We start from the raw sequence: 15,061 nt of genomic DNA, 5'->3' as shown, positions 1-15,061 counted from the left end.
GTGCGTGTGATTGGTAGTGATTCCACTGGACCGTGCCGGAGAGTGAATGCCTGGAGGGGCGTGACTAAGTATTCACCCGATCCGACCAGGGTCGCACGACGGCATACGACGCCAGTGCACCAAGGAGGAACCGAGCAGAGGGACCAGGTGCTACTCCAGGACAGACCCCGGACACGGCTGTTGACCCACACAGGGGAATACAGGAACAGGCTGGTAGGCTGGCACACAGACTGGTGGGTATAGGCAGGCACGACTGGTATGCAGGCAGGCGGGTATGCAGGCAGGGGGGTAAAGGCAAGCACAGCTAGAGTGCAGACAGGGAGGCACTAGCAGGTAGGAACACAGGCGGGATAGGACCCAGTACACACCGGGACTCAGGAACAATACAGGCAGAGGGTTACAGGCAAGCACTGCTAGAGTGCAGACAAGGCTGAGCAGGGAGGACAGGGCTCTGTTCACACAGAACAGACAGGAAGGGAAAGACAGAGCCAGATACTCACACAGTACTTGCAGAGAAAACAAGCAGGAGTTAGGTACGAGTTCAGACTCTGCAGAAAAAGGAAGGGAACGGACATAGAGGCAAAACAGGTAAAGGACAGGAGAGTGTTCAGACTGGAACTGAGTGTACGGCGGAGACCGACACTGCAGCGGGATACAGGAGCGGGTCTGGGAATACGGCCCCCAGAGAGGCGGAACGAACAGGCAAGGAGCGTGTTCAGACAGGACAGACAAAAGAACACAGAAAGGACTCAGTTCAGACACGGGAACTAATACCGCAAAGCAGGAGACATACAGGACTTAGTTCAGACACGGGAACTAATACCGCAAAGCAGGAGACATACAGGACACAGTTCAGACACGGGAGCTGATTACCGCAAAGCAGGAGACATACAGGACTCAGTTCAGACACGGGAACTGATACAAAAAGCAGGAGACATACAGGACTCAGTTCAGACACGGGAACTGATACAAAAAGCAGGAGACATACAGGACTTAGTTCAGACACGGGAACTAATACCGCAAAGCAGGAGAAATACAGGACTCAGTTCAGACACGGAAACTGATACAAAAAGCAGGAGACATACAGGACTCAGTACAGACACGGGAACTGATACAAAAAGCAGGAGACATACAGGACTCAGTTCAGACACGGGAACTAATACCGAAAAGCAGGAGACATACAGGACTTAGTTCAGACACGGGAACTAATACCGCAAAGCAGGAGACATACAGGACTAAGTTCAGACAGGCCTGGAAATACAGCCTCCAGGAAAGGCAGACAAGGAAACAAAGACGGGACCTGGCACCTTCAGAGTGCAAGCACACACTGAAGGAAAACACTATGCTCAGGCAGGGATAGAAGGGAGCTGCTGAGCTATATACCAAGTGTCAGACAGCAATAGGCTGAGGACGCACAAGGGGTGTGACCCACAGCAGGTACAAAAAGCAGGAAGTGATCGGGCGCCGCCCTTAGGCAGCAGAGACAGACACAAACAGACAGCATGGAGGGAAGCCAGAGAGACATTCCGGACAGGAGATCAAGTGCGCGCTCCTGCACAGTGGGAAATGGACCACTATGCAAGGACGCCGCCAGGTATGTTACAGTCTTCAACAACTGTTAAGAGGAGACTTTGTGCAGCAGGCCTTCATGGTAAAATAACTGCTAGGAAACAACTGCTAAGGACAGGCAACAAGCAGAAGAGACTTGTTTGGGCTAGAGAACACAAGGAATGGACATTAGACCAGTGGAAATCTGTGCTTTGGTCTGATGAGTCCAAATTTGAGATCTTTGGTTCCAACCACTGTGTCTTTGTGCGACGCAGAAAAGGTGAACGCATGGACTCTACATGCCTGGTTCCCACTGTGAAGCATGGAAGAGGAGGTGTGATGGTGTGGGGGTACTTTGCTGGTGACACTGTTGGGGATTTATTCAAAATTGAAGGCATACTGAACCAGCATGGCTACCACAGCATCTTGCAGCGGCATGCTGTTCCATCTGGTTTGCGTTTAGTTGGACCGTCATTTATTTTTCAACAGGACAATGGCCCCAAACACACCTCCAGGCTGTGTAAGGGCTATTTGACCAAGGAGGAGAGTGATGGGGTGCTACGCCAGATGACCTGGCCTCCACAGTCACCAGACCTGAACCCAATCGAGATGGTTTGGGGTGAGCTGGACCAAAGAGTGAAGGCAAAAGGGCCAACAAGTGCTAACCATCTCTGGGAACTCCTTCAAGATTATTGGAAGACCATTTATGGTGACTACCTCTTGAAGCTCATCAAGAGAATGCCAAGAGTGTGCAAAGCAGTCATCAAAGCAAAAGGTGGCTACTTTGAAGAACCTAGAATATAAGACATATTTTCAGTTGTTTCACACTTTTTTGTTAAGTTTATAATTACACATGTTTTAATTCATAGTTTTGATGCCTTCAGTGTGAATGTACAATTTTCATAGTCATGAAAATACAGAAAAATCTTTAAATGAGAAGATGTGTCCAAACTTTTGGGCTGTACTGTACCTTACATGATGAAGCGTAATGCTGAACGTCTTTCCGATAGGTCAGCCACCAAAAGAAGCGAGACATGAATTCCTGAGTCTTCTGGACACCTCTGTGGCCAGCAATCTTAGAGTCATGCATTAATTTTAGCACACTTAATCTAACTGTTTCCCGGATATACAGGCGCTGTCCCTGTAACCAAAGTCTATTTTTCAAGGTTATATTTACCTGACAAGGTGGTTGAATCAGAAACGGATCTGCAACGTATGCCTCCTTAATACTCGTTAGTAGATCTTGATTGTGTAACACGCCTATAAAGTTACTTTCCGAGAGTATGGTTCTCTGAGGTAAAGCCGGAGTTACAAATGTGAATTCTAGACAATGCATCGGCTTTCCCATTGCGATAGCCCAGCCTATAGGAAATAATAAAATTAAACTGATTGAGAAAGAGATTCCACCGGGCCTGTCTGGGTTTTATACACCTTGCCGACCTCATGAATTCAAGATTACGGTGGTCTGTAAGTATGACAATCTGTTGAGATGCCCCCTGTAGCAGGTGTCTCCATTCTTTGAATACAGTTATAATGGCCAACAGCTCTTTGTTTCCAATGTCAGAATTCCTTTCCGCAGATGATAATTTCTGTGAAAGAAAAGCACAAGGATGTAAAAGCTCTTTCTCACCTGTTCTTTGCAAGAGTATGGCCCCTAGAGCACAGTCTGAGGCATCCACTTCCATTATGAAGGCCCTATCTGGGTCCGGGTGTATGAGAATAGGAGCTGATGTAAATTTAGACTTCAACCTGGAAAATGCTGTCTGCGCTTGTGGCGACCAGACAAATGGCGTCTTCTTCCGAGTCAGTTGAGTAATGGGTGTGACTATCTCCGAAAAAAAATTTATGAACCGTCTGTAAAAATTGGCTAATCCAATAAATCGTTGCACCTCCTTCACTGTCTTGGGAATTGGCCACTCCTGAATGGCTTGAGTCTTGCTTGCATCCATGCTAAGACCCTGGAGAGAGATAACATTGGATTTCCGTCTTGTGGAACTCGCATTTCTCCAACTTGATGTACAACTCATTTTGCTGTAAACGATCCAAGACCGTTCTCACATGTTGCTGATGATCCTCGATGTTGCTGGAAAAAATTAAAATGTCATCCAAATAAACCACAACAAAAATATCGAGTATGTCTCTGAAAATATCGTTTGCTAAGTGTTGAAGCGTAGAAGGCACGTTACGAAGCCCGAAAGGCATAATGAGATACTCATAATGTCCATAGCGTGACCGGAAGGCTGTCTTCCATTCGTCACCAGGGCGAATCCGTACTAGATTGTATGCTCCACGGAGGTCTAACTTTGTGAAAATCTTAGCATGTCGTACCCTCTCAAGTAATTCGGGAATTAGTGGAAGCGGATAAGAGTTTCTAATCATAATTTTGTTGAGCTCTCGGTAATCAATACATGGTCGGAGTGAACCATCCTTCTTTTTCACGAAGAAGATTGGAGCACCTGCTGGGGAGGAAGTTGGTCGTATAAATCCCTTGGCTAAGTTCTCATCGATATACTCCTTGAGAGCTTTTAATTCTGGTCCGGCCAAAGGATAAATGTTACTGAACGGAATCGCGGCGCCAGGTAGTTGTTCCACGGGACAGTCGTACGGCCGATGTGGTGACAGCTTGTCCGCATTCTTCTTGCTACATACATCTACGAAATCTTGGTATTCTACTGGTAGATTTAAGTTAACTGTGCGCACTGACCTGATTAAAGCTAGTTCTCCGGGTGGTATCTGGCTTCCTGGAAACTGTAATTCCTTTGTGTCCCAGTTGATAATAGGGTTTTGCAGTTGTAGCCACGGTAATTCTAAGATTATGGGAAAGTGAGGAAAAGAAATCAACAAAAACGACATTCTTTCTGATTGATCCGCCCCCATTCGGACCTTCAATGATGTTGTTTCAAGATCTACTGGCCCGGATGCTAACGGGAACCCATCTGCGGTCTCCATTAATACTTGTGAAACCCTCTTCGGTGAACGTATACCGTGTTTTTTAGTGAATGTAATGTCCATGAAATTGCCGCTGGCTCCAGAGTCTACCATAGCGGAACTAGTAACCCAGCAGGATTGAATCCATATTTTGATGGGGATATAACAGTGTGAATCCTTCTTTGACACATCTGAGGCCGAAGTAGTGGAACTTATTGAAAAAATGGCTGCATTCACAGGTGAGGATGCTTCTGAAGTACCGTCAGAGAATTCGTGATTTGTGTCAGTTACTTTATTCCTGGGAGAAATTGGGTGAGAAATTACTGAAGATACGTCTGAAAAATCGCATTCGATTACTGCAGCCGTAGTTCTGTGATTCTTACTGGGACAATTCGAAATATAGTGACCCGATTTTCCGCAGTAGAAACATAGATTTTAAACGATGTTCCTTGCGTGCGTCTGGGGGAGTTCTTCGAATTGCATCAACCTGCATAGGTTCCGACTCTGCCTGGAGAAAGGACTTATTTTGAGCTTCCCTGGAAGGAGAAGGAAGGGATAACAAGTTGTTACGGTTAGAATCTGCCCATCTCTCTTGCCGACGTTCTGCGAGATGAATATCTATCCGGATACAATGATTTATGAAGTCACCCAGGGCAACAGGTGACTCTCCACGAGCCAGTTCGTCCTTAATTTCAGCGGATAAACCCCTCCTAAACACTGCGTATCTTGCCGAGTCGCACCATGTAGTGTTCAGCACCCACCTCCGAAATTCCATTGCGTATTCCACGACAGGACGCTTTCCCTGCTGGAGTACCAATAATGCAGTTTCTGCCATGGCATTTCAATTGGGATCATCGAACATCTGACCCATTGCAACAATAAAGTCTTTTAGAGAATTTAAACATGCATCATTGGTTTCAATCAAAGGGTTTGCCCAGTCAAGAGCCTTGTTGGTTAACAACATTATCATAGTTAACACCTTGTCTCGTTCTGTTAGAAACTGAGCCGCATGCGCTGTAAAATACAGCTGACACTGATTTAGGAATCCTCAAAATTTTTCTCGTTCACCAACATACCTGAATGGCGGGAGCTTAGGGAAATCCAGAACCGGAGCTGGAACCGACACTGAAACCGGGACTGGGGCTACAGTCTCTAGGTCTGAGAGGCGAGTAGCTAACGCCTGAATAGATGTATCGGCCATATTAGCATTATGGTTAAGTTGCGACTCTAATGCCACCACTTTTGTTTTAGTAGCCTGAAGCTCCCCATGAAGTCCTGTGACATGTGCATATTTTTCTCATACGCACCTCCACAGAATCTGACCCAGCGAACTCCATTCTTTTAATGGTTTGTGTATCCTGTCAAACATATACTCCTTGATGCTATGGAGACCGATGGCATGGGTCAGAGTGAAAACAAACACGGTATATCAAGTCTTAATAAGTATATTGTAGCAATCAGGATTTAGTAATAAATGATAAGCAAATCCAGTCTCTAGAAACAGATCTGATGTCTTGTACAAACCGATAAGTATTCAAGGTCCAGAAATGCAAAGTCCAAGGATCCGGAGTACAGACTGAGCTCCTTGCGGAGAGCCGCAATGGAGATAGATGCATGGCAGATCTGAACGAGTCGAATCTTCAGACGAACGGTAGATAAGTAGCAGACGGGGAACCCTGATGATGAGAAGAGGTAAGTACAATACAAGTCCTCCAAGTTTGGCAACAGGTGAAGCACGAGATACACAAGAAAGGTATAGTGGACAGAGTCCCTTTATCCAGCAAATGGGAACCAGGAAATGTCAGACAGGAAACAAGATGGCCCCCGTGAAGCTGTCAACTCAATCTTGGATAAGGGCAAGCCAGGCTGAACAGGTATATGGTTCAGATCCTTACACAGAGTGATCTATTTCAAGTGTTTATTTCTGTTAATGTTGATGATTATGGCTTACAGACAATGAAAACACAAAAGCCATTATCTCAGTAAATTAGAATACGTTATAACAACAGCTTGAAAAATGTTTTTAAAATCCGAAATGTTGGCCTACTGAAATGTATGTTCCGTAAATGCACTCAATACTTGGTCGGGGCTCCTTTTGCATCAATTACTGCATTAATGCGGCGTGGCATGGAGGCGATCAGCCTGTGGCACTGCTGAGGTGTCATGGAAGCCCAGGGTGTTTTGATAGCAGCCTTCAGCTTAACAGCATTGTTGAGTCTGGTGTCTCTCCTCTTCCCCTTGACAATACCCCATAGATTCTCTATGGGGTTAAGGTCAGGCGAGTTTGCTGCCCAATCAAACACAGTGATACTGTTGTTTTTAAACCAGGTATTGGTACTTTTAGCAGTGTGGACAGGTGCCAAGTCCTGCTGGAGAATGAAATTTCCATCTCTATAAAGCTTGTCGGCAGAGGGAAGCATGAAGTGCTCTAAAATATCCTGGTAGACGGCTGCGCTGACTTTGGTCTTGATAAAACACAGTGGACCTACACCAGCAGATGACATGGCTCCCCAAACCATCACTGATTGTGGAAACTTCACACTAGACCTCAAGCAGCTTGGATTGTGTGCCTCTCCACTCTTCCTCTAGACTCTGGGACCTTGATTTCCAAAAGAAATGCAAAATTTACTTTCACCTGAAAACAACACCTTGGACCACTGACCATCAGTCCAGGTCTTTTTCTCCTTGGCCCAGGTAAGACGCTTCTGGCGTTGTCTATTGGTCATGAGTGGCTTGACAGATGGAATGCATCACTTGTAGCCCATGTCCTGGATACGTCTGTGTGTGGTGGCTCTTGAATCAATGACTCCAGCAGCAGTCCACTCCTTGTGAATCTCCCCCAAATTTTTGACTGGCCTTTTCTGAACAATCCTTTCAAGGCTGCAGTTAACCCGGTTGCTTGTGCACCTTTTTCTACCACACTTTTTCCTTCCACTAAACTTTCCATTAATATGCTTGGATACAGCACTCTGTGAACAGCCAGCTACTTTAGCAATGCCCTTTGTGGCTTACCCTCCTTGTGGAGTGTGTCAATGACTACCTTCTGAACATATATCAAGTCAGCAGGCTTCCCCATGATTGTAGAGCCTACTGAAACAGACTAAGGGACCTATTTAAATGTGTGGAAAGCCTTTGCAGGTGTTTTTTATTAATTATTCTAATTTACTGAGATAATGACTTTTGTGTTTTCATTGGCTGTAAGCCATAATCATCTACATTAACAGAAATAAACACTTGAAATAGATCACTCTGTTTGCAATGACTCTATATAATATGAGTTTAACTTTTTGTATTGAAGAACTGATATTTAATTTTTGATGATATTCTAATTTTGTGAGAAGCACCTGTATATATATTTTTTCATTATTTGCAGTCAGGGTTAGGGTTGGGGTTATGGTTGCTGTTAGGGTTGGGGTTGTGATAGGTTTGTGATAGGGTTGTGATATGTTTGTGTTAGCGTTGGGGTTGTGTTAGGGTTTGGGTTAAGGTTGTGTTAGGGTTGGGGTTAAGGTTGTGTTAGGGTTGGGATTACGGTTGTGTTAGAGTTGGGGATAGGGTTGGGTTGGGGTTAGGGTTTTGTTAGGGTTAGGGTTAGGGTTGGGGTTCAGGTTAGGGTTATGCTAAGGTTAGGTTTGGTGTTACGATTGTGTTAGGATTGGTGGGTTTTCAAAAGTAAAAAAAGAAGATGACGATATGATGGCTAGTGTTGAGCGCAAGTGCTCGCTACTCGAGTTTGCATCAGGTGCTCGGGAATGCATTGAGTATCACGTGTCTCTGCATTTTTTTTTATGTACGTATAACAGACGCGAAACATGCGGGGTGGAGACTTGAGCATGTCACTTGAGCACACTCGATACTCGGTGCATACCCGAGCACCCGATGCAAACTGGAGTAGCGAGCACTTGTGCTCAACACTCATGACAATGTACTCAATATGACAACCTAATGTTATCAAATTCTATGTCGTACTTGTGGGTTCAAAATGCTCACTATACCCCTGGATAAAATCCTTGAGGGGTGTGGTTTCCAAAATGAGGTCACTTGTGAGATTTTCCACTGTTTAAGCACATCAGGGGCTCTTTAAACGTGACATGGTGTCTGCTCTCGATTCCAGCCAATTTTGCGTTCAAAAAGTCAAACGATGCTCCTTCCCTTCCGAGCTCTGCCGTGTGCCCAAGCAGTAGTTTTCCCACACATATGGGGTATTGGCGTGCTCGGGAGAAAGTGCAAAACAAATTTTGCGGTCCACTTTCTCTTGTTACCCTTGTGAAAATAAAAAAATGTAAGTTTTTTTCGCAAAAAACTTACTTTAGACTTAAATGTTCATTTTTTCCTTCCACATTGCTTCAGTTTCCGTGAAGCACCTGAAGGGTTAATAAACTTCTAGAATGTGGTTTTGAGCATCTTGAGGGGTGCAGTTTTTAGAATGATGTCTTTTGGGTATTTTCTGCCATACAGCCCCCCCAAAGTCACTTACCTAAAAAAAAAAATGGTTTTGTAAATTTTGTGGGAAAAATTAGAAATTGCTGGTCAACTTTTAACTCTTCTAACTTCCTAAGGAAAAAAAAAATATGTTTCAAAAATTGTGGTGATGTAAAGTAGACATGTGGTAAATGTTATTTATTAACTATTTTGCGTGACATCTCTCTGGTTTAAGGGCATAAATATTAAAAGTTTGAAAATCTGTGAAATTTTTCAAATTTTCACAAATAAACGCAAGTCATATCGAACAACAAGTCCAATATGTCACCAAAAAACATTCTTAGAATCAGTGGGATCCATTGAAGCGTTCCAGAGTTATTACCTCATAAAGTGACAGTGGTCAGAATTTTAAAATTTGGCCTGGTCATTAAGGTCAGAATTTACTCCATCACTAAGGGATTAACAAAAGACACAACTGGCGATAAGATCTTACCAGATTTGAATTGTCAGCTGCTGATATTCTCTAGAGTGGCCACTACAGGGGAAATAAAGTATTACATGCAGTTATTCAGATAAGTATCCATTTATCTGACCCTTGGTGACCTGACATCTAGGCTCTTTTCACACGTCTATTTATCTTTTCCATTGTTTTTCTGTTTGTTGTTTATTTTTTAAGCAAAAGTTCTGCATGTTGGTCTATTTTTTTCGATTCTAAAAATAAACAACAAACGGAAATTAGATAGAACCCATATAAATGAATGGGACCCCTCTGCTTCCTTTTGACACAGGAATGAACAGGACGCTGTTTCTGCTTATCTGTTAGGCTATGTGCACACTGTGCTTTTTTGTTGCATTTTTCGCAGCATTTGTTTTCTCGTGGAAATGGACCAAAAACGCTAAGTAATCCATCTGGGAGCTAATGCAATGACAATCCTAATTTGCTGTGCACATGATCTGGAATTTTCCGCTCAGGATTGTCATTGTGTTAAAATCCACAGCATATCCATTCTTTGTAGCGTTTCTGCAGCGCAAAAACGCACAAAGTATGGTACCCGGGCCGAGGAATAAGACTACTTCTCCCATCATCCAACCGCTGCTCCTGATGATAACAGCGAGAGCGGCGCGGCTGAGGGGAGAAGTAGTCTCCTCAGCCGAGTCAGTGACTGTGTAAAAAAATAAAAATCTACATTAAAATAAAAAAACACCTTATTCTCACCTGTCCGGCGTCCTCCTGATGTCCCCTTGGTTAGATTTTATATGTGGACCCTACGTCAATTTTTTTCTGGGATCTCCCTGTAATGTAGTCAGTAAAATCTAAGCAAACAGCTGTGGGCTGTTATTAATAGCCAGGGAACATTTTTGGCTAATGGCCCCTTCCCCGGCTACTAATATCAGTTCCCAGCAGTCGGCTTTCCCTCTGCTGGTTATGAAAATGACGCGGGAGCCTACGCTATTTTTTTAAATTTTAGGCTATATGCCCACAATCCGGACGCAGCAGTGCTTTGGGCGCAGTATATTTTTGTTGCGTCCAAAACGCTGTGTTCTATTGAACGCAGGTAAATCCGTATGTATTCACTGAACCATGAGAATTACTGCATTCAATACATTCGAGTGGTCAAATTTCTGTTGCGGAGACTAGCGACTCCACAAGAGAATTTGACATGATGCGGTCCTGAAAGACCACGGATGATTCACAGCCTCAGATGCACGCATAGTGGACATGGGATTTCTAGAAATACTGTCCACTATGTTGTAACATCTGGACGCTGCTGGTTTGACGCTGCATAAACCCACAGCATCAAACCTGCAGCGGCTCCTGATCATGGCCACTTACCTAAACTCACCCCCAGCTTGTCAATTTCTGTAGTGGAGACACCTGTCTTCGCTGCAGATTTTGACCGATTGAAGTGTCATTATATGCAGTGGATCCGCATGTATTGACAACAAAAGTGTAGCATTAGAATACAGCGTAAATACGCTGAGTCCAAAGCACTTCTGGTTGCTGATCGTGGGGTCGGTACATAGAGGCTAACGAAACAGCTGTGAGCTGTTATTAATAGCCAGGGAACATGTTTGCCTAATGCACCTTCCTAGGCTTAAAATAGCAGCTCTCAGCTGCCTCAGGAATTACATGAATGGGAATGCTAATGCGATTGGTTTAGCTGACACCTAGCCTTTTTGTTTAGTGACAAGGTGTCAATAAGACCCTTTCATTACTAAACCTAATTAAAGTAAAGTAAAGAGTTAAATAAACACACACACAGAGTAAAACACTTTATTTGAAATACAACAGACACATTCTTTAATCATTTAAAATAACCAATATACTCAACCCAGGTCTGACAGTAATCCAAAGGTTAAAGCGATGTCACACGTTTCTTTTTTCAAATATCTTTATTTAGCTCCAAAATGCATTTATTGATGTACAAAAATGCATTACAAAACGAATAAAAAATGCATCAAAATCGCAGCAAAACGCACATTTTTTTCAGAAAAATATAAGGCTATGTGTGCACATTCAGGATTTGATTGCAGAAATTTCTGCAGCGTTTCTGCATCTCTTGGCTGGAAAAACGCTGCAGAAATTTCTGCAATCAAATCCTGAATGTGCGCACATAGCCTTATATTTTTCTGTTTTAAATGTATCAGGCAAATGGAAAAGATAAACAGACATGTGAACAGAGCCTAAGTGGCTGTTTTTTTGGCTCAGAGTGGCCGATTCCATTCCATGACATCTATATGACCTATTTATAAGGTTTTTCCTGTATTACCGTAATCATCAACACCTTTCCATATGCCCTTAAATTGGTTTTCCAGTTTAAAAAAACATGTCTCCCTCCCAGCTGCAGTTTGTTCTAGAAAAAAAAGCAAAAAAAACCCTGAGCTTTACTCACCCTCCCTGGGTCCAGTTCTGACTGTCCTCTGCTGCTCACAATGTCGGTAATTGTCTGCAGTGCTGTTGTCACATTGACAGAGCGTGACAGCCAATCAGTGAGCTCAGCAGTTCTGAGTGGCTTTTGTAGTCAACATGGGCAGAACTGCTGAGCTCAGTTACTGACGTGACACCAGCACTGCAATCACCTATACACAAGAGACTCATCGATGGACCCAGGTAGGGTGAGTAAAGCGCAGTTTGTTTTTTAACCAAACTGCAGTCAGGGAACAGAAATGTTCTGAAACAAGAAAACCTCTTTAAAGACATACGGATAAATGTTGTGGAAATGAGACTATTAATAATTAAGAAACACTTTTTTTTTTTAGTTACCTCCAATGTTGACATATACATATTAGTCTCATTTTAAAACCAAGGCCCTTCTAAGTATAGCATTCTCCAGATCCAACACTGAATTAATTGATTTAATAGAAATTAAGCTGAAAAATGATATCTGTGTAAGGCACATGATGGAGATCGTCTGACATAGATGTGTTGTAACTTATTCCTGGCTTTCAATGTGTGATAAATCTACAGAGTAGCTGGATGGAAGATTTATTATTGAAGCTCTACACAGTTAACATCCTATTCCTGAAAGTGCTCAGGACACCAGACACTTCTAATAGGAAACAACTTGTTTCCAAAAATCTCAGTGTGCAAGGAACATATAATTATTGCTTTCCTATTTCCATTTTCAGCTTGTTTGTAAAAGTACATTCTCTCACTTTTTGAACTTCTTTAGCGTCAACCAGTCTGGGACTTGGATGTCTTGTCTGCCAGAAGTGGGGGCTCACCGAACCAAAAACTCTTGAAAGAAGCTTTAACCGCAAAGGAACTGCAGAGCATGGAAAAGCATCTGGCTGGTATGTGCTGAAAACGACACTTTACTGTGTTTGAGGTGGATGCGAGCTTTTATCCGGCTGAAACTGAAGCGGGAGCTCAGTAACCCATCCAGCTGCATTGTATCAGGGAACTGCAATACATTTATTGAAGAATTAATTTTAAAACACCTGCAAATTTCAGACTATTGCTAGATTTTACAGGGAATCTGTCAGTTGGGTCAACCCTCCTAAATATTCTATCTGGGCACATAGGTCATAAGAAGTTGAATACCTTAACATCTGCGATCCAATGTCTTATTCCAGAGTAATACACTTTTTTTTCGTTATATGTAAATTAGATGTTAAGATATATGTATATGGGTGGGACATAGATTGCCTGAGACCAGGGCCGGCTCCAGGTTTTTCTGGGCCCCGGGCGAAAGAGTCTCAGTGGGCCCCTTTAACACATACCACGATTCATGATGCAGAGATACGGCGGAGAAATTATATATATATATATATATATATATATATATATATATATATATATATATATATATATATATAGTACAATGCAAAGATTTCACTTCTTACATTACATGAGTGATATCTATTGTAAATTCCACAATAGCTCAGAAACCGGTGAATCGCTCCACACAGAATACTGGCCCCCATATAAGGCTCCATACGGAATACTGGCCCCCATATAACGCTTCATATGGAATACTGGCCCCCATATAAGGCCCCATACGGAATACTGGCCCCCATATAAGGCCCCATAAGGAATACTGGCCCCCATATAAGGCCCCATACAGAATACTGGCCCCCATATAAGGCCCCATAAGGAATACTGGCCCCCATATAAGGCTCCATACAGAATACTGGCCCCCATATAAGGCTCCATGCGGAATACTGACCCCCATATAAGGCTCCATGCGGAATACTGGCCCCCATATAAGGCTCCATACAGAATACAGGCCCCCATATAAGGCTCCATACAGGATACTGGTCCCCTTATAGAACTCCATACAGGATACTGGCCCCCATATAATGCTCCATACAGGATACTGATTCCCTTATAAAACTCCATACAGGATACTGGCCCCCATATAACGCTCCATACAGGATACCGGTCCCCTTATAATGCTCCATACAGGATACTGGCCCCCATATAATGCTGCATGCAGGCTGTTACCCCCCACATAATGCCCCATACAGGCTGTCCCCCCCTTATAATGCTCCATGCAGGCTGTTACCCCCCACATAATGCCCCATACAGGCCCCCCCTTTTAATGCTCCATGCAGGCTGTTACCCCCCACATAATGCCCCATACAGGCTGCCCCCCCCCTTATAATGCTCCATGCAGGCTGTTCCCCCCCACATAATGCACTATGCAGGCTGCCCCCCCCCCCTTTATAATGCCCCATGCAGGCTGTTTCCCACCTTATAATGCCCCATGCAGGATGTCACCCCCCCCCTCTTTATAATGCCCCATGCAGGATGTCCCCCCCTCTCTTTATAATGCCCCATGCAGGATGTCCCCCCCTCTCTTTATAATGCCCCATGCAGGATGCCCCCCCCTCTCTTTGTAATGCTCCATGGAGGATGCCACCCCCCCCCCCTTCTCTTTATACTGCCCCATGCCTCCATACATTAAAAAAATAAAAAATCAAATACTCCCCTCCCTTCTCCTCACCTGCTACCTGCTGCCCGCTGCCCGCTGCTCGAGTCCGAACTCCAGCGTTGTCGGCGTCTTCCCGCTCAGCGCTCCCTGTGACGGCTCAGGGGAAGGCGCGGTGTAAAGACGTCACCGCGCCCTCTGACCTGAGACGTCACAGGGAGCGCAGAGCCGGAAGACAGCGGATCTGCGGAGGCACGGGGAGAGGTAAGTATCCAGCTGCCGGGGCCCTGAGCAAGCGGCGGAGAAGGGCGGACGCTGACACCGCTCTCCTCCGCCCATAGCCCAGTGGGGTGCGCGACCGCCAGTGGGCCCCTCTGCCTGCTCAGGGCCCCGGCATTTGCCCGGGTGCGCCGGGTGCTGACGCCGGCCCTGCCTGAGACTCTGCCTCCTATTTTAAATGAAAGGGCAAGTTATCATTGTGATACATGTAGATCAGGGGAGCAAAGTGTCAGTCATTATATGTTTCACTTTGGTAACACTCCCTTTTATTTACAATAAGCTCTGGAGGCAGTCTCTCAGAGAGATTTATGTCCGGCCTATAGATCTTAACAGCTCATTTACATAATAAGGAAAATGTGGATTTCTCTAGAATAAGACATCGGATCACAGATATCAGCGTATCATTTTATTCAGTTTCCTATGACCTACATGCCCATATAGACCTCTTAGGAGGGATTATCCTACTGACAGATTCCCTTTAAAGGAAGTTACTTTCCTTTATCTTTGAT

General features: G+C 44.2%; 1 protein-coding gene across 3 annotated transcripts in view; it reads left to right on the top strand.

Annotated features, from left to right (window-relative positions):
* Positions 1 to 15,061, top strand: part of CUNH8orf34 (chromosome unknown C8orf34 homolog) — a 499,772-nt gene that overhangs the window by 401,166 nt on the left and 83,545 nt on the right. For all 3 annotated transcript variants that reach the window (XM_073679422.1, XM_073679421.1, XM_073679423.1), the window contains exon 11: positions 12,573 to 12,693. In XM_073679422.1, the coding sequence (XP_073535523.1) occupies positions 12,573 to 12,693 (121 nt within the window). The remainder of the gene's footprint in view (positions 1 to 12,572; positions 12,694 to 15,061) is intronic.

The sequence above is a fragment of the Phyllobates terribilis genome, unplaced genomic scaffold, assembly GCF_046119375.1.
Source record: "Phyllobates terribilis strain yellow unplaced genomic scaffold, ASM4611937v1 Scaffold_4__5_contigs__length_816908805, whole genome shotgun sequence".
Classification (NCBI taxonomy): Eukaryota; Metazoa; Chordata; class Amphibia; order Anura; family Dendrobatidae; genus Phyllobates; species Phyllobates terribilis.
The sequence above is the reverse complement of the archived record's forward strand: the minus strand, read 5'-3'. Positions and strand labels throughout refer to the sequence as shown.